At 39.5% G+C, this 25,101-nt stretch overlaps 1 protein-coding gene across 1 annotated transcript; it reads right to left on the reverse strand.

Annotated features, from left to right (window-relative positions):
• Positions 1–5,445: 5,445 nt before the first annotated feature.
• LOC149806361 (dnaJ homolog subfamily B member 1-like) lies at positions 5,446–12,453 on the reverse strand. Its single transcript, XM_089952131.1, has 2 exons — positions 11,495–12,453; positions 5,446–8,476 (listed from the first exon to the last, which is right to left on the reverse strand). Exons 1-2 carry the CDS (start codon positions 12,278–12,280, stop codon positions 8,243–8,245), a joined length of 1,020 nt encoding a protein of 339 aa, XP_089808257.1. The 5' UTR covers positions 12,281–12,453; the 3' UTR covers positions 5,446–8,242.
• Between the last annotated feature and the right edge of the window lie 12,648 nt (positions 12,454–25,101).

The following is a 25,101-nucleotide window of genomic DNA, read 5'->3' on the forward strand; positions in this document are numbered from 1 at the left end:
ACAGGGCTGGGTTGATTGGCTTGGGAAGGTCTTTTTCTCTTGGGTCGTATTTAAGAAGTCTGATACATTTGTTTCAGACTCCTTAACTGCTAAAATGTCTAAGAGTACCGTCACCGTTTGACTTTCACTGTACTCTTCTCTCTTAGACCTTGTTTCTTCTCTGCTTCTTCCTGTCGTTTCCTTCTTGCTTCTTCTTCTTCTTTTTGCTGTTGCTGTTGAAAGAGAAAAGCTGGTTCTGCTTCTTTCTGTCGTCGTAAAAATTTCTCCAATTCTTCTTTCTGTCTCTGTTTAAAATACTCGACGTGTGGTAAGGAAGGAGAAGGTGGCGAAGGTGCTGGTACAGGAACAAATTCTTGCGAAGAAGAAAGAAAATCAATTAAATCCCAATTAAAATCAGTCTCTTCTGGAAATAACATTGTGTTGACTTTGGTGGCCGCTGCTATGCCATCGCTTCTGGTCTCCACGGCCGGTGCACCCCAATTCATCGTCTTCTTAATTTCCATCATGTTTGAAAATTCTGTCACATTGATTCACTGCGCACAGACGCTACCGCATGAATTTAAGGAATGTGACGTCACAGACCACTCTCTTTGGATTGGAAGACAGATTCCGCACTGTGACTGAATTTTGTAACACGTGTTAGGATTGGTGAAAGAACTCAATCCGTTTTGCTCCGCTCATTCGCTTAAATAACTGCAGTTCACTGCATTCCCTTCACCACCTGTTCACGTCAAAAGATGTGGACTAATGTTTAATTATCGGCTCTCTTATCATTGATGCTGTTCCGTACTGACTTACCCATGTATGTCTGATAATCATGGACAATTATCCGGATCACCGATATAACCGTTTGGAAAAGAATTATGTATGTGGAGAGACAAGGCTGTTTAAAGAAAGTCCTCATCTACGGTCCAGAAGTCAGAAGAAGTTTGAGGAAGAGAAGAAGACCTATGCGATGCCCTCTGTGTTAACGGATTGATGTTAACAAACCAAAGGCCCTTTTCAGGGCCCCTCATATGCCTCGAAGAGATTTGCTTTTCTGCCTAAATTTTGTTTGGGTCGGTTGTATAGTTGTTTGTGTGATAGATTAATATTCATTCATCTATGTGTGTATGTTGTATGTGTTTTATATGTCTATATCCCGCCAGTCCCGTTCCCGCCAAGTGTTCTATGTTTTTTTCCCGCTGTTTGCTCCAATGGAGGTCAGCTCCCTGCAACATTTTTACCAATCTTCAGTACCGTCACGTCACCCCACCTGTTCCATTCCAATTGTCCCTATATTATACTACTCATTTTTTAATCATCCATTTAGAGGAAGTACTGGAAACACGATTTTAAAGACCATCATCGTGGTAGTCATATTGGATGTATGACTGGCATCATTTTCGTTTAGAGCCATCTTGCTATCATAAGAAGTCTATCGATTTGGAGAGGAGCAGTGATAACAGTATTTACAAGATCATTATTTCCTATTCAGAAGGAGTAGCAACTACAGAAATTTCAAGATGGCTGCTGTCCTGGTCATACGCAAGATTGACATTTCTGTTAGGATACGTCTTCTGGTGAAAACCCCACGTCAACGACTTTCTGTTCAAGTAGAGGTGTGACAAGTTTTTTCAAAATGGCTATGATGGCCATATTGAATGTCAGATCAGCACCATTTTACTTGGGAACAACTAGGCATCATATGAGGTCTTTTACTGAAAAATAAGTTCATATAAACATAAATTCAGAAAGAATAGCATGAAAAAAATATTTCAAAATGGATGCATTGGTGCATTAGATTGGGACCATATTCATTTTATATCAAGTGGGAATCCTAAGAAGTCTTAAGGTGAAAATCTCATGTCGGTATTAAGATTTTTAAGATGGCTGCCATTGTGACCATACTGGATTCAGACCAGTACCATTCTTGTTTAGGACCAATCAGACATCAAGAATGGTATTTTAGTGAAAATCCCATTTTGAAATGACCATCCATTCAGGAGAGGTAGCAATAATGAGATTTTCAAGATGGCTGCCACATTTGAAGTCTAAGCACCACCATTTTTTGTTAAGGACAAACTAGATCATGGGATAATCATGTGTAAAGTTTCAAGGCAATCCTCCAAGTAGATTCAGAGTATAGTAGTAGCAATAGTAACTTTATTCTAATGGACAGGCAGATGGACAACAGTCGAGCCCATAAACTCTTATGGTCTATGAATAAATAAATTGTAATCATTTAAAGGTTCTTATATGTCCAGAAACATTGGATGTATTTAATAGTGATCCGGCATCATTGATGAAAACTTTAACTTCTTCGTGCCAGAATATTTTCTGTTAAATTGGATCAAATTTGTTTAGTGATTGTTGAGACGTTTTTGTTTCCCAGTGTTCACCATGCAGCAGAATGATATGTTTCCTTGTCATCCTGAAACTGCTCATGCAAAAGTGGGTGTAGGCTGTAGCTGTCGTTATATGCTAACAGGACTGATGATACCTTCTCCATCATCTAGGATTTGAATGGCGGCCCTTTCCTTTGCCTTTTGCAAGGACTGAGGCGACAAAACAGGGCCAAGGCCTGTCATGTCTGAGCTAACTTGAAACAAAATGTATTATTGGGGGGGGGGGCACATCACATCGAGGTTAAATGGGAAAAGAGGCAAGGAACGATGTCAAACCCATCCTCATCTCTTGTCAGGCGAGTACAAGCCCACTCCCCATTTCCAAATAAATTTAATGTAAGATATGAACAGGGAGAAGGTGTAGCAATATCAACCCAATCCTTGTCCACAAACAAATAATCAAAACTCGGTGACCAGTGCTTAAGCCCTGTGCCCAGTGACTCACACCCTACAATATATTTAGCTCTGATAGAGCAACAATAGTCCCTCTAAGGAACCCATGTTCTAATGGCCTAAAAGAATTTCCAGGAATTCAAAATAAGACCATTGATTCCTCTTAACTTCCGAGTTCTGAAAAATATTTATGTTAGCGGCAGTGGTGGATATACTGGATGTCAGGTTTGCACCATCTTCATGTAGAACCAACAACACATTATAAGAAGTCTTCTAGCGAAAACCCTTGTTGATACAACTTTCTGATTTTCCCCCCAGTAACATTTAAAAAGTTTACAAATGGCCGCTGTGGTGGTCATATTGGATATTAAATTTGCACAATTTTGAGGAACATCATAAGAAGCCTTTGTGTAAAATCACAATATTGATATGACCAGCAATCTATAAGTAGTGATTTTCAAGAAAACCTTTGTCGTGGCCATCTTGGAAGTCTGATAAGCACCATTTTCATTTTTGACCAACTAGACATCATAATAAGTCTTGCAGATATGAACATTCACTCACAAGTAGTGCTATCAAGATGGCCGCTGCAGCGGGCATATCGGAAGTCTGATCAGCAACCTTTTCATTAAGACCAACTAGACATCATAATAAGTCATTTAATAATTAAAAAAATGTTAATACAACCATCCATTCATGTGAAGTAGAAACAAGATCTTCACTGTGGCAGCCCTTTTGGATGTGCAAATGGTACTTTTTCCTTTAAGACCAATTCAACATCACAAGTCTTCTGGCGAAAACTCAATGGTAATATTTTGTTCAGGGGGTGCAGTGATAAAACAATTTTCGAAATTGCCATATTGGGTAGCAGATTAACACAAATTTTCACTTAGAACTAACTAGAAGTTGTAAGAATTCTTCTAGTGAAAACCCCATGTTGACATGATTCAGTAAAAATATCAATAAGATTTTAAAACTGGTTGCTGCTGCAGACATATATCTGCACCATTTTAGATCAACTGGACATAACAATTCTAGTGAAAATCCCACATGTGTAACTGTGACTGTGTGACATCAACTGGACATAAAAATTCTAGTGAAAATCCCACATCTGTGTGACTTTCTCTTCATGTTGTTATTGTTGTAAGGTTTAACGCCATTTTTCAGCACAAGATAGGCTATACATGGCGGCCAGTATAATTGGTGGAGGAAAAACCCTGGAAAACCCCAGGAAGAACCACCGACCCACGAGAAGCTACTGGCAGGCTTTCTCATGTACCCACGCTGGCCGAGCCTGAGAATCCAACTCACGCAAACAGAGGTGAGATGGCAGTGATCCGTAATGGTGAGCGCTTCAGACCACTCGGGGCCCATTCTCTTCATGTACAGTTGTAAAGATTTTTAAAAATGGCTGCCACTGTGACCATACTGGATGTGAGATAGCACCATTTTAAAAATTAAGGACCGAGTAGATGTCACTAGATGTCTTTTAGTGAAAACCCATCTTGACATGAGCATCCATTCAAGAGGAGCAGCTATAACAAGATTTTCATGATGGCTGCTGCTGAAGCTTATTAGATTTGGGAGGAACACCATTTTCATTTAGGACCAAGTAGGAGTAGTGATAACAGGTGAATGTACATTGGACATAAGAAAACAGCCATCCCAAGAGCACTTCTTTGATTAGTCAAGCTCAGTGCAGTCATAAGGTTAATGACCTTTTGCTACCTGGTGGTACTAATCAAGATCGATACAATCAAGTTGGATGATTCAGGCATAAATAGTGCTGTGCTTGAGATATTAAACAAGAGTGAAGCATACAATACATGTCACAGTGACTTACTTCTGTAATGAGGATGCATCATTCATCAAGTTACAATCCCTCAGCAAGTTACATGAATTTTTGTATACAGAGTGCTAAAAAAATCCACCTCTAAGCTAAATGTAAATGCAAAAACTTTACCAAAAGCTAGTGCAATGTGAAATGTATAACATAAACTTTACCAAAAGCAAGTGTAATGTGAAATGTATAACAAACTTTTGCTTTCTGGTTTTGAACAAATTAGGACATATCACCTACTTCGAAGATTCTATCAGGAGAAATAAACCACAAAATTTAATCAAAGTCAGTGAAGCTTCATTTTTGACCTGGGAGTAGAAACCATTAAACCACATGCCATCACCAAATTTCATGAATCTCGTTAAGAGAGTGTATACATATGAACAAACACTGGGTGGAAACAAATATTTTTGGTCATAGCTGAATGCAAAATCTTTACTGAAGCTAGAATAATGTGAAATATATGTCTCAGTGATTCTTTTGTAATAAGAATGTGTTCTAATATAGATACATATGATCATCTAGTTTCACAATTCTACCATGAATATAATTTGAGTACTTGAAACAAGGCTCAACCCTTCAGTGAAGCATGAAAAGTTGGTCACTGATCTACTTTGTGATAAGGATGTAGTACACTTCATGATGTAGCCCTTGAACAAGCTTCACGGCGTCAGATACAACTGTCGTAACAGTGTGCAAGACAAATGAGCTAAATGCAAAACATAGCACAAAGAAAAAAAAAAGAACTTTAGTCAGTCTACGAATCTACAACACAGGATATTTTGAATCATTAAGATTTACTGACAGAAGCAAAGAACAAAAATAAACTTATCGAGTACTTTATTTGTGCTTAAAAATAACCCTCTAGAAATAAAAATCAATACCTTTTGAAAATGGAAACAATATACATGTATTTGCAGTTACAAATAAAACTTCACTCCTTGCAATAAAAAGAATTTATAATTTATAACAATTTCATAAAATCTAAGCTGCAAGAATCTTGTGAAAACTGTTACTGTAGTGGTAAGAAATCTTTCATTGAAGCATAACATTGCACACAAAGTGGATTGTTTTCATTTTAGATTTATGCACATAATTATTGTCAAAATTCGAAATCTGAGGGAAAAACTCAATTGATAACACGTGTACTTTCTGTAAGGATGGAATAGAAAATATACAGCAAATGGATCACTCTGGTTACTTGGAAACATAAACGTGATGTCTTATTAATCCCACTATTGCTTGCAAAATATTGTTACAGATCTCATGTATCCCAACACATGTATCATGTATGTGATAAGAGTCAGGTTAACATCCAACAATGGTTTGAAAAATGTATAGTTTAGGTTCTGGTATAGATGCCTTTGAGAAAACATTGAGCCCTTCATTGTTCAAGTTTCAGTAGCATATAAGGTAATACATCATATAGCATCTAAATTTGTATTGTTAATATTCTCTGACAATTTAATAATGCCCTGATCTTGTTCGAATGTCTACATGTGTGTATGAATCTTATGTTTTACATTATATATTTAAAGTTCTACAAGCAATACAAACCAAATACAGGATATTTAAACTAAAAGAAAATAACTCCTCACATACCAGGGCAGGTTGTTTTCTTGAGGAAATGTAAAATCCTGAATAAATCAGTTTGACAAAAAGTACTATGAAAATGTTTTATATGTAAGCAGAAGACAATTTTACTGAGAATTTTTTATATATGAAAAGCTGAAGCTAAAATGTACAGCAATCTGAATTATAACAAACACATGCAAACATAAATTACAACTGATACAGTCATGTTTCTATACAATTGCATGCCCAAAATATCAAGAAACATCAACAGTGTACATGTTTTGTAATGAACCTCTTTGTAATTACACTTCCTGAGAGGGCCCTTCATTCAACACTGCTCATAACCATTTCTCCACAGGCACATCATTTCAAGAAAGTTCCAAACTATTTAAAGATCTGAATAGCCCTTTAAAAAAATACCTGGTAATGGATATGCCAATGCTAAAAGTTTTATTTCTAAGTACTGCATCACTGTATCTATCAATTCAATCTTATCTCTGAATAAACATGTAATTCCATGGTACAATACAGGCTTGCCAAGTCAGCCACATTGAAGTTGCTGCTAAAATACCGTAAAAGATTTCACAGAAAACCAATGGATAGAAGCAGATCTGAAAATGGTTCAGGAACTTGTCACCGACCCCCAAAATAAAGACCTGAGCACACATTCATAATCAGCTACCCATTGCAGCTTTCTGTATTCCTCATACTTAAGTAAGCATTCTCTTTTAAAATCTATTTTGGACATTGGTACCAAGAAAGTTGAAATCGGTGATCACTTTTGCATCCAGGAAATTTAAAAGAAAGGGAAAGTCCCTTGCTGACCACACTAATAAATAAGGAGAGAGGATGGGGACAGTACCACAGCTTCCTGAGGCAGGGCTTGCTCATAAAATTGCTATTTTTCCCAACTTACATTTAATGGGATTTCAAAGTTGCCTTTTTTTTCCCTCCCTGCCTCTCTAAAATTGACACAATCCTTCTCTGCTGTTGAAGGGTTATATTTTCTTGGTTTGATAAATAGGTTTCATGTCATGCCATCTTTTCATTTAATATACAACTTACAAAATATTTTGGTCTACACTAATGACAACTTATTTTTTGCTTGGGCATCTCGATTATCTGCCATGTTGTTAAGAGTCCCCATCTCATTGTTTCAAGTTCAACTACAGCATTTATGGTCAGTGCGTTTGTACAAAGTGCAGACATGAGGACACGTGTAACCTCTGGAGTCCTCACTATCAGTACACGATGTGAAAAATCATTTATCAGTTTCATTTAACAAGCTTAACTGCCAATAAGTGCAAAGTATAAACAACTGCTGGTATGTCTCAGATGTGGAAGCAATTTTAAAACTCCTTTGGGAACAATGATATGCATAAGTGTAATTATGGACTTCCAGGGAATTTTAGTTTTAACTATTAACAATGCTGAATGGTATTTTTCAATACAAAAAATAAAACTAGTTGAATTTAGTTTTTTTTTTAATTATAATGATCATATGATATTGTATTAAATAAGCAGTAATTTCTTTTCTGCATCTTCTCTCCATTGAAACTTGAATCAGAACAGGATTTGCTTGCAGAATGGGGGAGGTATCCTGTGATCGTGCAGGCTGGATGAAGCATTGGCAAGACATTTGTTGGCCAACAAAACTGATGTGTGCTTTGTTAGCTATGAACACTCCATTATTCAGTTTGCTTGGGATTTGCTCTATTCAGTATAAAATCATCCATAACAATGTTTTGTCCATTTTCTTAGGGCTTCATAAGCCCTAAAGGCACCATAACGATAACTTTCTTGTGCTAGAAAAGACAACTAAGGATTAATGACACAAGAACAGCACACAGAGCAAAACTTTGAGTACAGTCATGCAACTAAATGCAGCATTCTTTCACCAACCGTCTCAATATTTTCAGACTGTCCTGAATTTTGTACAAACTCCAGGTCAGACTATCACAGGTCCAGTCTTGTTCATACAAAAAGTCATTCTCATCACGTCACCCTCTCAGGAAATTGTCACACGATCACAATCACTTTTGCTATATTAAGACTCTGGTAATGTGTCGGCAAGAATCTCTTTGGCCGCACTTGATATTTTACTTGGAAATTTTATATCAAATTCTATGATCAAGTCTCCTCGCTTTGATGGCTGTTTAGGTAATGGAAGTCCCTCTCCTTGTATCCTCTTGATAGAGTTTGGCCTAATCACTTCGGACAACCTGAGTGGGATGGTTCTATTATCTATTGTTGGCACATTAATTGTTGTTCCACATAATGCCTACATAAAAGAAGGAATAAATCATATTTAGCAAGTTGAACATAACATAACCTCTATGATAAATTTAATAAATGTTCAAGAAAACCCCACAAAACACAATTGCAAGTAAATCTGCATGCAAGTCTGGTTAATTACTTGACCATGAATGATTTACTTTAGAAATATTTTTCATTTATGTGGCCAGTACTTCATCTTTGTCTATTGTTTTGCTTTACTTTTTCATAGTTAATCTACCGTTCATACTTCCTCACAAGACAGGTCCAACTGCAAACAACACAGACCCTGTGCTGCTATTACATAACATGCCAGCAGATTAGGGTCTATGTTGTTCTACTGATTGGTCCAAACAAACTTCAATGAGGTAGATCTGCAGACAACAGCAAGTCTGGGTCTATGCAGTTGGATCTGACCTGGAAGCGAGTAAAAACAGTACATACATCGGTTTGCAGAAACTACATTTAGATAAATCTTCAAATATGCTGCCATGTTTACAACTTTCGTAATTAGGATACTTTCCAATCACTTCTTGCATACTGCTGCTAAAGTACAGAATAAAAGAACACTTTGCCCCTTATCAGAATAAAGGAGAACAAAATACTACTTCTCTTCACTTATGCTGTAAACTACAGTAATATCCAAAAACCCATTAAGCTTGCTTCACATATAACCTATAATATCCTTTTAGATACATTCTTTTACAAGCAATGTTAAGCAAAGAATTACAATTATTCAACCAGAACACTGCAAGACTAAATAAACCAACCAGTTTATCCAAAGCTACATGTGTGTGTGTGTGTATATATATATATATATATATATATATATATATATATATATCTACTGAATATAAATACATGGCACTGGAGAAACATCAGCCTATAGTGGAATGGTTTGTCACTTCATGGCACGACACAAATATTGTTGTTTTTCTTCTTCTTTCAGTGATGAGGCAATTTACAGTGCAATAGTTGAACCAAGCTGATCCAATGGTAGGACAGGAACATGGACCATTTTGGTGGAGTCTTGCAGGTTAAACTCTGGTGGCTGCTGCCTCTATCATATGCAAGTTATAGTCACCAACTGGTTTACCTATCCCCCTCCCCCTTTCCAAACACAAGAGATCCCCCCAAAGGGCTAATGCTCTACTTAGTGAAAACTATGTCATAGGTTTACAATCACAACCAGTGTACAGAATTTGCATAAAGCTACTTGTACAGGTCCCATGTATCTTTTCTGCAAAATGTACTCAATTTTGCAACTCATTTGGTTTAATTCTATATTTTCAAGTTATTGTTGTTAAAACTTCTACAATGCTATGCACCTTTACCTTGGGCTGAATATAAATTTTGAAGTAGACTATACTGAGTGAATCTCACTGGTGACAAACTCTAGTATTAATCGATCTTTTTACTAGACACAATTCCACCTGACTAACGTGATCGATACACTGATATTTCTTTTTGTGATAATTACTAGAAACTGATAATCACTACTTCTTGGCAAACAATTAAATGGACAAAAATATCTTCTCTCAATCAGTCTGAAATGGATTGTCAAATTGTTTGTTGCATACAGCTGATTTTAAGGTGACAACATGACAACTGTTAAGTAAATGGATACAATAAGTGTTCACAAATCCTTCTGATGTGAGTTTAAATAAATCATTACAAACAGTCCAGCATTCATTCATCCATTCCTTATCTCTATCCCTCCCTCAAAAAATCAAGCTATTTGCAAACCCTTTTCTATCTATTAATTTGTCAATATACATGTTGGTTGTTGCTCTTTAACTATATATTATAATGGTTTCTAATGTATTATTTACATACGTAACTAATAACCTTAAGTATCTACATATGGTTTTATGATGCCAACAAGGATAAACAGAAAACAGTTTAATAAATAGAATGCAATTTCCATAAAATACCCCATTACTTTGTTTTATGGTTACTAATGTTGGGATATTATATATGAGGCAAGCTCAGATTTATAAAATTGGTAACCTATTTGACAGGTTTAGCTGAGTTTGCATCATCTGGATTATTTTTGACTTGTCCTGAGGGAGACTAGTCCTACAAAGTAAGACATAGCACATGTTTTTGTTTTAGTGCAATGTCTTACAACCCAAATAATGGCCTTGTGTAGCCTGTTCCAATGTCGGCTGACAACTGAACAAGTAGTCAAAGTTTCAGGAATATCTCACACACTTGGCCACCTATATCGAAACTCTTCCATTAATTTATGTGTAATTAATATACTTACTGTGCTGTCTTTATCTTGGTGGAATGAAAATATGACACTAGCAAATGGACGCATTTTCATGTTCGTTGACATATATCTGAATTTGTTGCAATGCAATAGTAGTTGAGGTATGCTGAAGTATGTTTAAGAAGATTCATGTGGGAGATGTGTTTCTTGAACGCAAAGAAACGTTGCTTACAGTTCCAATAGGCATAATATATTTTTAATTCATTTCATTAAAGAAAATTATTTTAACTTAACCCAATTTTGGCATTCCTGGTTTTCATCACTTTCCAACTTAACTTGAAAACAGGTCCATTTCTTTTGTGAGATTTTGAATTTATTAGAAAAAAGACATCAAGATAAGTAAAGTCTGAAGAAAAAAAACGTAAAACTTTACTTTGTAGAAAAGCATCGTTATTGGTTGCCAGTTGTGTGATATTCCTGAAAATTTGACTTTTGTAACACTGTTAGTCGACATCAAAACATGCTACACAGCGCCGTTAGTTAGGCCGTAAGACCAATCACCCCCAGAACAAAAATATCATATCGGGCAATGCGTCTTATGTGTTAGGACTAGAGGAAGACAAGTCAGTGTGGTTAGTTTCTATTGTGGGCATACGGTGTCTATGCGAATAGTCCAAGTTGCAAAAAATGCACACTGCAGCCATGCGATTAGACCCTTCTGACAACTGTTTCCTGTAATTTAAAATACGGCCAATTTATATTCATCGGTGACAACAAAAATTGCACATCAGCATTTTTTAAATTACTTACCTGTCGAAGTGAGATCGCAACTTTATATCTGATGTCACTGGCATCCCGTGTGAATTGTGGATGTGGTTTGTCTTTTATCACAAAAACGATATCTGCAGGAATGTTGTTGGGCGTCTGATCGCCCTCTTTTGGAAACGTGATTTTCGTGCCAGCTTTCCATCCAGGCTTTATATCAACTGTCAGAATTTTATCCTCAGCTCTGGTCGTTCTACCGTCAGGATTTAACACTTTTCGCGTAATTTTTAGTTTCTTTGTTGTACCCGTATATACTTCTTCCAACGTAACTTGCAAGTCTTTGACAATTGGTTGATCTTGTCTCTTTTTTCTCGTCATTCCGGTCATGCCCATGCGACTAAAAGGGTCGTCATCGTCAATGTCCATACCTTCATGTCCCGGTGAAAATGTAGTGAATCTTGTACCCCCACCTGGTCCAAAACTAAAGAAACTCTCAAAAGGATTTTCATTACCGAAAAACATCCTGAACGTATCGTGTGGATTGCCTTGGAAGGTGTAGTGGAATGACCCTCCATTATGCCCGTCCGAACTGCCGCCACCAGGTATACCGCCCTTTAACCCTTCTTCGCCATACTGATCATAGACCGCTCTTTTATTCTTGTCGCTAAGAACGTCGAAAGCTTCAGCTATTTCTTTAAACTTGTCTTCTGCTCCGGGCGATTTGTTCTTGTCAGGATGATACTTAAGCGCCATTTTGCGGTAACCTTTTTTAATTTCTTCATCGGTAGCTTCACGAGACACTCCAAGAATTTTGTAATAATCCTTCCCCATGGTTTGCGTGAATAGCAAAACGCCAAGTCACTTCTCTGCGGAAAATGTTATTACAAGTCTTAAGTCTACTTCTGTAGGTGAAATATGAACAAGTTCACGAGCTTCAGCGTATTCGTCTGTTTCAAGTTGTAACGGATCATGAAGTATCTATTGCGCACTCTCGAATTTATATAAACTTCCGATGGAGGTTTCCCGAATTTTCCAGACGTTTCTAGAAATAGTTCGTCACTTCCTTCCCTACTGACACGGTTTCTACCAATTAGTAATGTTGAGACCAATAGGGAGATTCCCAGGCTATCTATTAATAGCAAATATTTTGGCATATCAACAACAGTGAAAGGAGGAAAGTAACGGAGCGAGATAGGGTGTATACACATAACCAAGTGTTTTCAAATCGATATAATTGCATGCATTAGTTTCCAACGCAACTAGCGTAGTTTTTCATATCACAATCTTTACATTGTTTGTACAACCAGATACATATATCTGGTACAGAGTCTTTCGTCTAGAATGTTCTGTGTACATTAACACACCTGTTTACCTAGTGTCCACGTCACTGCGAAAAGTTTGTTTCGGTGTCAACCGGTGATACCATAATTACCGAATCGAATGCTATGTGCAGTGAACTTTCAATAAAGCAAAATGGAGGTGGGGTTGTGGGTGACGTTACACAGGTAAATAGAAAAGAAAACAGGATTTGGTTTAAAATAGCAATGCTTGAAGGTAATTAATCACAATGCTTGAAGATAAATATTCACAGGTACGAAAAAATGGATAATGTTGCACCTTTATGCAGTCCAAAATTGATGGAAGCGTTTTTTTTTTCTTCTCCCCTAATCTTTGAAATATAATGAACAGAAAATGCGTAATAGTTTAATTTATTCATTTTGATTGAGGCCTTTCAGCAACATGACCATGCACGATCAGGAGTGTTAAAATGACGATGAATGGTATTTCAAGCTAACAGTATGCACTCATTAAACGTGGAATGCGCAATAAAAAATATTGCGGATATTTTTCTTCATATTTAAATATGTTAAACTAGTTTTTGGACTGTTAAAAAGAAGAGATAAACATTATCTTGAGGTATTGAGTTCACGGAGGAGGATATGCAATGCAAGTTGATACACGGAAGTGTTGTATAAACTGGTTGATTAATGAATGGTGTAGAGAATGAATCGTTACTAAGTGAGAAAATTAATACAATGATGAATAATACATTTATACACAACGACAATAACAGCAAAGTATGTATAACACCATGGATCTAAATTTCGTTAACCATGAAAAGAGGCGAGGATGAAACTACACTTGAGATGCCTGCAATAGTTAAAGGGAGGTAACTTTCTACAAACCGGAACACGTTTTAAAAAGTGATAAATCGCTCTGCAACTTCTGTCACACTCGAGCAACATAATGATTATCCTTTGTGTTGGTTTAACGCCATTTTAAAGCACACCACAGACTATGTACATAGCGGCCAGTATAACTGGTGGAAGAAGAGCCCGAGAAAAATCCGGTAGGAACCACCGACCTACAGGAAGCTACTGGCAAGCTTTCTCACCTACATTGGCCGAGCCGAAGGCTCGAACCCACGCGGACAGGGTCAAGATGGCAGTGAATATTCATGTAATAAAAAATGACACATTCAAGTAACAAATAACAAATGCTGTTCCCAAAACATACTCGTAACATTCATTGGACGTTAGAGCAGAAACGCATACAAATTTAAATGATGGAAAATACTGTTTTTAAAGTCGGATTTAAACACTAAAATATGCACTAGAAATAGCTGTGGTCAGAAATAGCTACGACCAGAAAAGAAATGTACGTAAATTGTATACCTATGAAGAAGAAAGATATTGACGAGACAATATGAATGCTGCTGATTTGTACATTCAGACATAATATCAATGAAAACATACCCTGATTTGTGTGACAACAAAATACAGAAAATAAAAGAGGATATTGTTAAGGAACAAAATAAAACTCACATAAAGTAAAACAAGCCATATAACAGAAACAGAAAATGACTTTTGAGAAAATTTTAATAACCCTGTGTCATATATTGGCAACAACTTGACATGATTCAAGAGAAACTGGAAACTTGCTCGAAACTTCCCATAATATAAACGGATCAAAATGCTATCAAGTAATAGCTTCTGAAATTTGCTGAGCGGCGATGCGTCTTCTATTAGTCTTCAATTCAAAGCAGTTTTTATATGAAGTACTGACTTTGTATTTAACAATATGAGTAGTAAATGGGGCCACATTAGGGACAATGGGACTTAGCATTAAAAACACCCCTGGGCCACTTTAGGGACAATGGAAATTTAACATGGAGAAAAACGCTGGGCCACTTTAGGGACAATGGGAATTTAACATAGAGTTTGGGTCTGTCTAGGGACAAGGGAAATTAGCATGGGAATAGAGTTTGGGTTTGTCTAGGGACAAGGGGAATTGAATATGGGATTTTTTTTTTTTTTAAAAGTTTTTTTAAATTTAAATTTAAATTTAAATTTAAAAAAGGGTAGGCAATGGAAAGGCTATCTCTTTTCGAGAAATATGGCTGGCCCTGAAAAGGGCCTTTGGGTTTTCTTCTTCTTCTTCTGCTTCTAATTTCTTCTTTTTCTCCACCAAGTTCTTATTTTATCTCCTACACTCTTTCTCTTCTTCTCTTTCTTTTTTTTCTCCTGCTCTTCTTTCTTCTTCTCTTCCTCCTCTTCTTTCTTCCTCTTCTCATTTTCTTCTTCTTTTTCAATTTTTTCGTTCCATTTGCTTATTCTTATTCTTTCCTCTTCATCCTCCTTCTCCTCCTTTATCTCTTTCATGACACCACTAATCTTGTCCTTTACCTTTTTAAAGTTATTAATTTCCATCTTTACACGATGGGGACTATAGGAATAATGGTCTTCAACGAGTCTTATTAACATCTGTTCCATCATTCCTAAGTTGTCTAAAACGTCTTGCAATGTTTGTATTTTGTCCATTTGGTTAGAAGCCATCTTCTTTGTAGAATGGTTTGAACGACGAATACTGTGGGTTCTTATAGCGAAAGCGCGGACGTGAAGGAAAACATCCCCCTACTTTTCTCATTTCATATAATAAAACCCAAACTATACTCTCCACATACGCTAAGAAACAATAAACAAAATCCATAATCTACTATCCACACAATCGTACGTGAGCGGTTACAAAACCCAAACTATACCCTCCACAAACGCTAAGAAACAATAAACAAAATGCATAATCTACTATCCGCACAATCGTACGTGAGCGGTTACAAAACCCAAACTATACTCTCCACATACGCTAAGAAACAATAAACAAAATCCATAATCTACTATCCACACAATCGTACGTGAGCGGTTACAAAACCCAAACTATACTCTCCACATACGCTAAGAAACAATAAACAAAATCCATAATCTACTATCCACACAATCGTACGTGAGCGGTTACAAAACCCAAACTATACTCTCCACATACGCTAAGAAACAATAAACAAAATCCATAATCTACTAACCACACAATCGTACGTGAGCGGTTACAAAACCCTAACTATACTCTTCACATACGCTAAGAAACAATAAAGAAACCCATAATCTACTGTTCACACAAACATACCTTAGCTCTTACAAGCACCAACACACAAAAACATACCCTCACACTATCTTAGAAAAGAGTTAGTGTTTATATTCACACTACTCTACCTACACATTGGCAAATTGATGGTTATTTCTTTTCTAGAGTATTGGGTAGCCCTGAAAAGGGCTGTTTTTTTTTAACTTCATGGACACCTGGTTAATGGTGGCACCTTCCAGGCCTGGCGCCGCATACACATCTTATCCCCCAGTTACTTTTTACCTTTTGGGGGGAGAGAGCAGAGGCAGGATATGTGGCTTCAGAATCCCAATTTTCGGTTTCTGGGATTCTGAAATTTCTTCTTCTTCTCTCCTTTTCCTCCTCCTCCTCCGCTTCTTTGTATCTTCTCTCCTCCTCTTTGTATCTTCCTTCCTCTTCTTCTTTATATCTTCTCTCCTCCTCTTCTTTGTTTCTTCTTTCCTCCTCCTCTCTTATCCTTCCCTCCTCCACAATGGCTTCCGCGGCCATTTCATTTAATATGCGCCTGGCATATTCCAGATGCACATGAAGTTTCAACAGTTTCTCCAGTCTCGTGTTCATTTTTGGTGTTGATCAATCAACAAGGGTAGTTGGACTGCCGAACGAGTTTCAATTTATAGTGAAAGCGCGGACGTGAGGGAAAACATCCCCTAAAAACATAAAATTGATCTTACCTACATCATGACCAAAAAACAACAACGCGCGGACCTAAAAGAAACACTCACTCACTTTTTATGCTACCCATCACTATTTTAAAATTTTTTATAAATCACTTCAATAGAGTATCCACATACGCAAAGCAATCCAATCTAACCCCAAATTTACACCTCAAACACCAAAAAAAGGCATGATTTTAATCTACTATCCATACCAACTTACTTAACCACTTACAAACACAAACACACAAACACATACCCTCACATTTTTTTTAAAAAAGAGTTAGTGTTTATTTTCACACTACTCTACCTACACACATTGGCAAATGGATTGTTATTTCTTTTCTAGAGTATTGGGTAGCCCTGAAAAGGGCTGTTTTTTTTGTTTGCTATGGCATTCTTTTTTAGTTTCTAAGAATGCGATGTCCTCTGAGGATAGACTTTCTGGCGATAGGTCTGCTTCTTCGAAAAGAGAAGAAGAATTCTTTGGTGTCGATACGACAATCGACAAAGCCTCTGTCAGCTTCAGGTTGCTGCTGCTGTTGTTGTTGTTGCTGCTGTTGCTGCTGTCTCTGAAGTCTGTACTTCTCTGTCCATTCTTCTTTTTCCCTGTTCATTTCTTCTCTGAAGAGCTCTTCTATCAGGTCTTCAGTGATTTTTAACATTCTCACATTCTCTATTTCTTCTGGCTTCGGTATCAGACTGTGTCTGACCCTATGCAAATTCACGTAGGCTTCGTTGAGTTTAGCTAGTTTGGAGCACATCTTCGTAGGAGGATGAGTCGACAATGGATGGTTAGACTGGAAACAACCCCGGTTCTTAAAGTCAAAGCGCGGACGTGAAGGAAAACATCCCCCACACGGTTTTTGAGTCGCAACGTTTAGTGAGTGTCATGAGAGGGATAGTAAGAAATGAAAGAGCATCAATCCAACATTCTTATAGCTAAACAAAAGACAAAGGCATTTTTTTCAAAACACAACATTTTTTATTCAAAAATCACTTAACACTAAACAACAACTCTAACATTTTTAACAATAATCCAACAATATAACATCAAACAATTTTTTTAAAACACAACATTTTTTATTCAAAAATCACTTAACACTAAACAACAACAACTCTAACATTTGTTAACAATAATCCAACACTAAAAGTTTCTCCACTAGGTAAAGAGGGATAACAGTCTTCCATGGTTTCTAGTAATCTAGGATGACTTCTCTCAAACTGTTGATTTCTATGGTATTATCGAATTCTGCATACAGGATGACGTTCACCGTTTCATCAGGGTATCGGTCTTTAAACTGAATTTCCACACGAATCTGGCCGGATTTTATAGGGTGGAAATGTCCCTCGTCGCTGCCTTGGTCTGGAGTGAAATCGAAAGCCCACAAAGCGTAGCCTCCTGCATAATCCTCGTACGTAATACCGTGACTGGTATTGGTTCCTAACTGTCCGGTGGCTTCGTACAGGGACAAGTACGATCTCAAGTAATTCTTCTTGGTAAAGTCAGGTTCGAAAGGTCGGGTACACAAGGTCTTGCCATCGCGACTGACTTCGATTTTGGACACGCCAAAGTGTTGAAAGTAGAAAGGATTTTTTTCGGCAGCTCCGTTGAAGGCTGTATTCTCGACGATACCAACGATCAAACGTTTGGGTAACTGTCCTTGGAACAGATGATCTTCGATCATGGATCGCTGTCCCTTGGGAATGGTGAAGGTTTTCACTTCCACGCGTCGTATGGGATACTTGGCAGTCGTTCTGCTCAACGTCTGACTGATGTCGTTTCCCACTTTAGGTAACACTTCCACACGGCGTACGTAGAGTCTGGCTTCTAGGATTTTGGTTTTGTAACCGTCACTATCAGCCATCAAATGGAAAGCGGCACTGCTACGATTCAGTCTCAGGCGGACATCCACCCCGTTCAGCAAATACTTTTCTTGCAACCACATGTCCAAATGCAAACGATCCATCAGTTCTAAACTTGTGTCGACTCCCGTGATTCTCTTTCTTCGTTCTAGAAATCCATCATTGTTGTCTTTCTTTTCATCAGTTTCCAATATTTCAAACTTGGTAGGTTCGTCAGCTTCCCATACCACACAGGCATTGAGATGAGTGTTCTTGGCATCTATTCCGTACGTCAAGAGATTTTCCAGGTAGGCACGATAAGGGTAAGTATCCATGCTGCTACTGACCAGTTTGTTATTCAAGTACAAGTCCACTCCACTGAACAAGGAATGCATGAAATTGTTGACGGGAGCTACTGCTTCATCGTCTATAGCACCTCCAGTCTTATCTAGAATTTTGACTTTCAGGTACAAGTAACTGCTATTCAGATCGATGTAATCTTCGGGCTGTCCTTTGATTTCAAACTCGATGGGAGCGGAATCGGTCAGTGAGGAGACGGGGTGAAATTCCACCCACTGGGATTCTTGCATCGTCATCATCGTGGGGGGCATGGCAAACAGATCCAGTTCCGTCTTGGAACAAGCGCAAGATTCTCGGTGCATCATTTTTTTGTCTCTTTTCTCAATAATCGAAAACGTCTAAGTCTCGAACGGTTCTTCTTTCCTTGGCCTTTCTCGCTTGAAGTCTGGTGAAAGGGTGTTTTCTTCGTCGTCTCTTTCTGCCTTGTCCTTGCTGAATGCCTGACTCAGTAACGTGCAGGGCATTTATAGGTGTTTCTCGTTGGCCTAAAATGTCTTTGCCCGTTTGCGGCAAGACATTTTTACCTGCCCTCATGAAGGCTTCTTTAGGGTTTTGTTTGTCGATGATGATATTTAGGAGAAATTCTTTGCCTTGCGTCAGTGCCGCATCTTTCAAGGCGTGCAATCCGCGTGTCACCATCGGTTTCAACACCGGGGCCACCGAACGAAAGGCCGATTTTAACATATCTCCTAAGCCGTGTCCTCGTTGTCGAGCAACCCCTCGGTACACTGGATACATGACTTATGAGTCGTGAGAGAACCGTTTTCGAAAATGGAGTTTCACCGTGACTTTTCCTTTGGTGAATGGAATATTTTGTCCCAGATCTCCTTTTATAGCAATGTTGACCGTGTCCAAATACGACTTACTGACAGGCAAATAGTGAGGATGGACAAATTCACGGTGGACGTGGTAAGTGTTTCCACCTTCCTCGTCAGTGTTCGTGGCAGAATCCACTTTGAAAGGAATGACACGCAGTAACGGTACGGAGGTGTGTCCCACCACGTTGTACTCCACCACATCGGAATACACGAACATCAAATTCAGTCCTTGGTTCAGTTCTACCGGGGCACGAAATAACTTGCTAAAAGACTCGTTGTCGTAAACGATGGGTAATTCGTTTTTCTTGAGCATGGCCATTCTCATGTCCATGTCTCCGCCCAACATGTCAAACAATTCAGGACAAAATAAAATGGACATGATTTTACTTCGTTCAAATTTCATCAAGAAGCGACGAGCTGCTTTGTGGTACTCCATGGTGACACTTTTGTTGACATGCTCCAAAGCTTTCAGAAACACGACATTAAACCTGGAGGCTATGGTGCTGACCAAATGTTGACCACTAAAATAATAGCCTGGGGGAATGAACAAGTGATAGGTGGTGTACTTTTGTGTACGGGTTTTCTTGTCATATTTGACATTGCTATCCATCCACTGTTGCATTTGCTCGTCATGAACTTCCACATCAAAAAAATTTTGATTGGGAAGGACATTGAGGACTTGGGTCGGGTGAATGATTTCTACTAAAGCCGCTTCCCAATGGGCTTCGTGATCTAACTGGATGGCCTGAGGTAATTTGGCCGTGTAACAGCACAACGTGTTCTTGGGAAACACCTCCATGGAACTGTCACTGGGTAAAGTTAAGTAAAATTCGCTTTGGTGACTCATAATTCCAGAGTTCTGTGGCTGTCCGAGGGGTTAGTGGACGTCAGAGGCGTGTCTCCGTCTAAAATGGGGTTCTGGTTGTGGTTGAAGTGGTGACTGGCACTGGCACTGGACACAAGGTTCCCGGGGTTCCCGTTGGAGGTGAATTTCAGGGAGGGATTAGGAAGCAGGTAACCGATGCAACTGCTCAATAAAATGGTCCACAATTGTTTGTCTCCTTGTTGCAAACTCAAATTGGCGATGGTTGCCCCGATGACACAATGCACCACGAAGATTTGGCAGAAAAAGACGATTTGCGTTTTAGGCACACGTTCTCCACACCACACCCACAAGGGTTGTTTTTGTAAATCTTGCACAGAAGAACTAGGTGAAGGAGGAGTGGTCGACGTAGCTGCGTCTGTGTGAAAAGGCATGATGGTCACTTCTTTTTATAGTCGATGACTTGCGAAGCGTCGATCCAAGAATCAAAACTGGGTGGATATCCTTTCCAACGTACTTTGAATTCTTTGACACGTCGTTTGCCCACTTTACGTGTTCTGCGTTCGAGAATGCTTTCGATGTCGTACACATCGTCTTCTTTTTTGGTGACACGTTGTAACTCGGGCAAATAAAACGTTCCTTTGAGCACTTCTCCGTTCATGTCTTCCAATTTATAGACGGCAGGATGACGGCCATGCACTCGTCCAGTGACGCGAAACAATTCGGTCGTCCAGTTAGGTAAGTAACCTTTGTCGAAAGTGCGTTTGGTTTTGCCAATGCGCACCCAATCTCCTACGGCCAACATTCCACTTTTCTTGGGGACAGCCCTCGTCGGGGACGTACCAAACAGGCGCTCAAACACAAACACTTCGTTGTCGGGAGTCACGTCTTGCGGGGCACGTCCGATGCTTCGATGGTAAGATTGGTTGTACGCTTGCACCAGGTGCGGTAAGATGTCGATGTACTTCAGAGTGTGGTGATGCGTAAAATATTTCCACATGCGTTCTTTCAAAGTGCATTGAAAACGTTCCACGATGCTGGCTTTGGTTTCGGAATTCTCCGTGGTAAAAAAATGAATGTCACGTTTCTTTAATTCTTTTTGGAAAGCTTGGTTCAGAAATTCGGTGCCTTTGTCCGTTTGCCATCGAAGAGGGTGACGACCGCTTTGTTTCAACACTCGTTGCAGGGCTCGCACTAACTCGCTGCTCGATTTGGAATTCAAGGGCACGACCCAGGCAAATTTGGAAAAGACGTCGATGACACAAAACAAATATTTGTAGCCACGATTGTAGCTGGCCAAATGAGAGACATCGGCTAAATCGGCTTGCCATTGATGATCGATGCCTTCCACTCGGGTGCGACTTCTGGCAAACTTGCGTCGAATGGGTTTGTGTAAAGTGTAGGTAGCTTGTTCTTGTAACCATCGTTGCACTTGAGGTAAACGGAGACTTTTCAGTCGCGTTTTGGCAGCACGATACAATTTTTGAACTCCTGCGTAACCTGCAGGATGGGAGGGATCGTAGTAAATGCTGGCTAAGACTTTTTCCATTTTTTTGTGTTGGTTGGTGTGTTAATAAGGCACCCACTCTTGGAGGATGCTACTCTTTTTCTCTTGGGGTATTTTCTTGGATTGCAATGCTTTGCGTGTGCGACCGGCAATAGGTGTTGAAGAGGAGGATGATGTCTGAGCGGGGGATATCGGTTCTTGTTTCACTTCTGTCTTCACTTCTGTCTTCACTTTCTTTTTCTCTTGTGAGGAAGAAGGGGTGGCCATCATCTTTTTAATCCATCCAATTCTGGAGGTAGGTGGTGTTGTTAACTTGCGTACTTTTTCTGGTGGAGTTTGAAACCCTTCTTCTTCTTCTTTTCCTTTTTCTGTCTTGGTCACTGGTATTGGTACTGGTACTGGTGATGGTGCTGGACTTTTCATCAAGGTCTTAAAATCTTTCAGAGTGGGTAGAGCTGTTTCGTCTAAAGCTTTCTGGTGAAAGAGTTGCAGTCGTTGCAAGAGTTGACCGTACTTTTGCGATTTTTCTGTTTCGGACAAATCTTGGTGATCCATCAAGGACTGCAATTCGTGTTGTAACTGGGACATCTCGCTCAAATTGGGATTGGGAGGTAAATGCGGGGTGTGTTGTTCTTGCCACCGATGGTATTCCATCCATCGTTTGTAAGGCACTAAAGCTAGTTTTCGTCCTTCCATGGGGTTGTCAGCGGTCGATTCTGAGATCTTGGAACTTCCGAGGCCTTTTTATCTTGCTCCCACCAGTCATCCCAACATGGTTCCCAAGACTCCTTTCAGTATGGGGCCTAACAAGAGAGGTAAAATACCTCCACGTTGCACTAACATCTTTTTTTGACGAATGGGAATTTTCTTTTGAACCATTTGGCGAAGAACGTGACGATGTTTGCCTAAGCATTGTTTCTGGTGTTTGGACAAAGGGATCGTGCCTTTCAAAACGTTCAAACAACATTCGCACACGGTATCGATGACCTCTTTGGAGGCCGTTTGAATGAGTTTTTTTCGTAGGGGTGGAGAAGCTTTGGACAGGACAGATAACATGTCCCCATGTTTGGCTAAACGTGGTGGCAGTCCTTTCCTTTTCTTTCCTTGGGGTTTTCTGGAGGGTGACATCTTTGAGTCTTCAGGAGCACCAAAAAACACTGATACCCCGACTTGGTCACAGGCCTTTTTTATACTGGAACGCGTCGCCACTGATTGTCTTGACGTCGTATTAGTTTGAGGACAGGCATGACACGTCGTGCAGGGGTACGTAACGGACTAAATCGAGCCAGTTCTTGCTTGGACAAATCCAGTAAACTTTGTAACATGCCCGATCTTTCTTGAACTTTGATTTTGGAAGAAGGTACTTTGTGAGCAGCAGCCACTGCCACTAAATTGGAAGGTCCTGCCACTGGAGAAGTTCTTTTGGGGGTCATCAACGGAGAAGTTCTTGGTGTGATCAACGTCTCCAAGTACTCTTCAGTTCTGGGTGTCATTAACGGAGAAGTGGACAAACGTGAGGCTGCCGGAGACGCAGTCACCGCCGTGGCAGGTCGTGGTTTGCGAGTGTAAGGTTGCGTCCTGGCCGAAGTGCCTCTCTTGCGACTAGTTTTCTGTGGACTTTTCTTTTTCTGGGGACTTTTTCTCTGTTTCTTTTTCTGGGGGCTTCTTTTCTTTTTCCGGGGTGGTGGTGTCTGGTCAGAGGAGGGTCCTGCCACTGGAGAAGTTCTCCTTGGGGACCTGGTCTTTTTCTTCTTGGGGCTTCGTTGGACTTTTGTCTTGGGTATAACTTTGGGGGCATTAGGATCCCATCTTAAGAGTGAACGAATGATGACCCCTCCTAGAGTACCGCTCCCTCCAGGTTTCAAAATGATTTGTTTTTTGGTTTGAGTGTCGATGCGGGGATCGGCCAGTTGGACCAAAGCGACTTTGTTTCGATCAAAAAAGCGTTTGGTTTGATGAGGAATCTGAATGATTCCTTGGAGTAATTGACGTGCCGTCACCGTGAACCATCGTAAGACTTCTTTGAGACTAGCTTCTAAGACACGAGCTCGTGTTTGTGGATCTTTTTCTCGACTGATGCCATACAAGGCACGAATCAATTTGACGGGAAGATGCGACTGAAGGGACGTCATGTTCGCACTGAGAGTGAGACAGACGAAAAAGGGTCTGAGGTTTTTATAGATTTTTTTATGTGGAGTGAAATGAATCGAGGACGGAGACGTGTACAGGACAGGCCCTCCGTCTTGGCACCAGTGGTGAAACAAGTGGGTACGAAATCGCAAATCCTCGGGAGTCGTAGGTTTCAAATCGACGAGTAAATAGGCGTGTGGAGTTTGAGTGGCATCGTCGTACGCCTGAGTGAGCCAAGGCGTTCCTAACTGTTTGGCTAAGACTTGCACTTGCGATTTATCTCGAGGGCTTTTAAACAAGACCACGTAATGCTCATTGAGACTGATGGTGCGATGGGCTTTACTTTGTTGAAACAAATTTTGGGTGATGTAAACGACACTGGCATTACGGTGATGCCCTTTACGCGTGAACCACAGTTTAATTTCTTCTTCGTCTTCTCCTAACATGTCGTCAAAAATGACCAAATGGGTTTGACGGGAGTCAGAGACGATGCCGTCGTCTTCTTTAGGAATGCCTTTCACAAACACGATGGAATCGCCTTGACTTTCTCGCAAGATGCTGTACGCCGATTGCCAATCTTTGTAACACCACACGATTCGTTGAGGGGGTCGATCGATCAAATGATGTTTATGTTCGATCAAACGTTTGACGAATTCGGTTTTGCCTGAACCGCTAGGTCCAGCAATGAGCATGTTAAAGGGATGGCGAAGATACAAAGCCTCCCAACTGGCACGATCTAAGTGTTCGTCGATGACTTTGACAGTAGAGGAAGAGGGAGCAGAGACAGCAGAGGTAGCCATAGTATGAGAAATGTCACTTGTGACACGAAAACAAACAAGACAAGAGTTATATACTTTTTTCAGAACACGTTTATTGAATGTTTTTTTTCAAACATGAATACGAAAGACAAAAAGACATAAAAGCCAAAGGCTTAAGTACAAGGATAAAAGGCACATGAAAATCATTAACGTGGAATAAAAACAAGTGTCTGTACAACATGTTTTGGGTAAAGTTCTGACCAGTTCTATAGGGGTTAAGGTCACACAAGTGTCCTCCCG

The sequence above is a fragment of the Sinohyriopsis cumingii genome, chromosome 1 (genome assembly GCF_028554795.1).
Source record: "Sinohyriopsis cumingii isolate HCF-2022 chromosome 1, ASM2855479v2, whole genome shotgun sequence".
Classification (NCBI taxonomy): Eukaryota; Metazoa; Mollusca; class Bivalvia; order Unionida; family Unionidae; genus Sinohyriopsis; species Sinohyriopsis cumingii.

What these genes read in the sequence shown, in the direction of transcription:
- LOC149806361 (XM_089952131.1), bottom strand. Translation starts at nt 12,280, where the DNA reads ATGGGGAAGGATTATTACAAAATTCTTGGAGTGTCTCGTGAAGCTACC. An exon ending in TTGCGATCTCACTTCGACAG is followed by an intron (nt 8,477 to 11,494) that starts GTAAGTAATTTA and finishes TCTTTTATGTAG; the next exon opens with GCATTATGTGGAACAACAAT.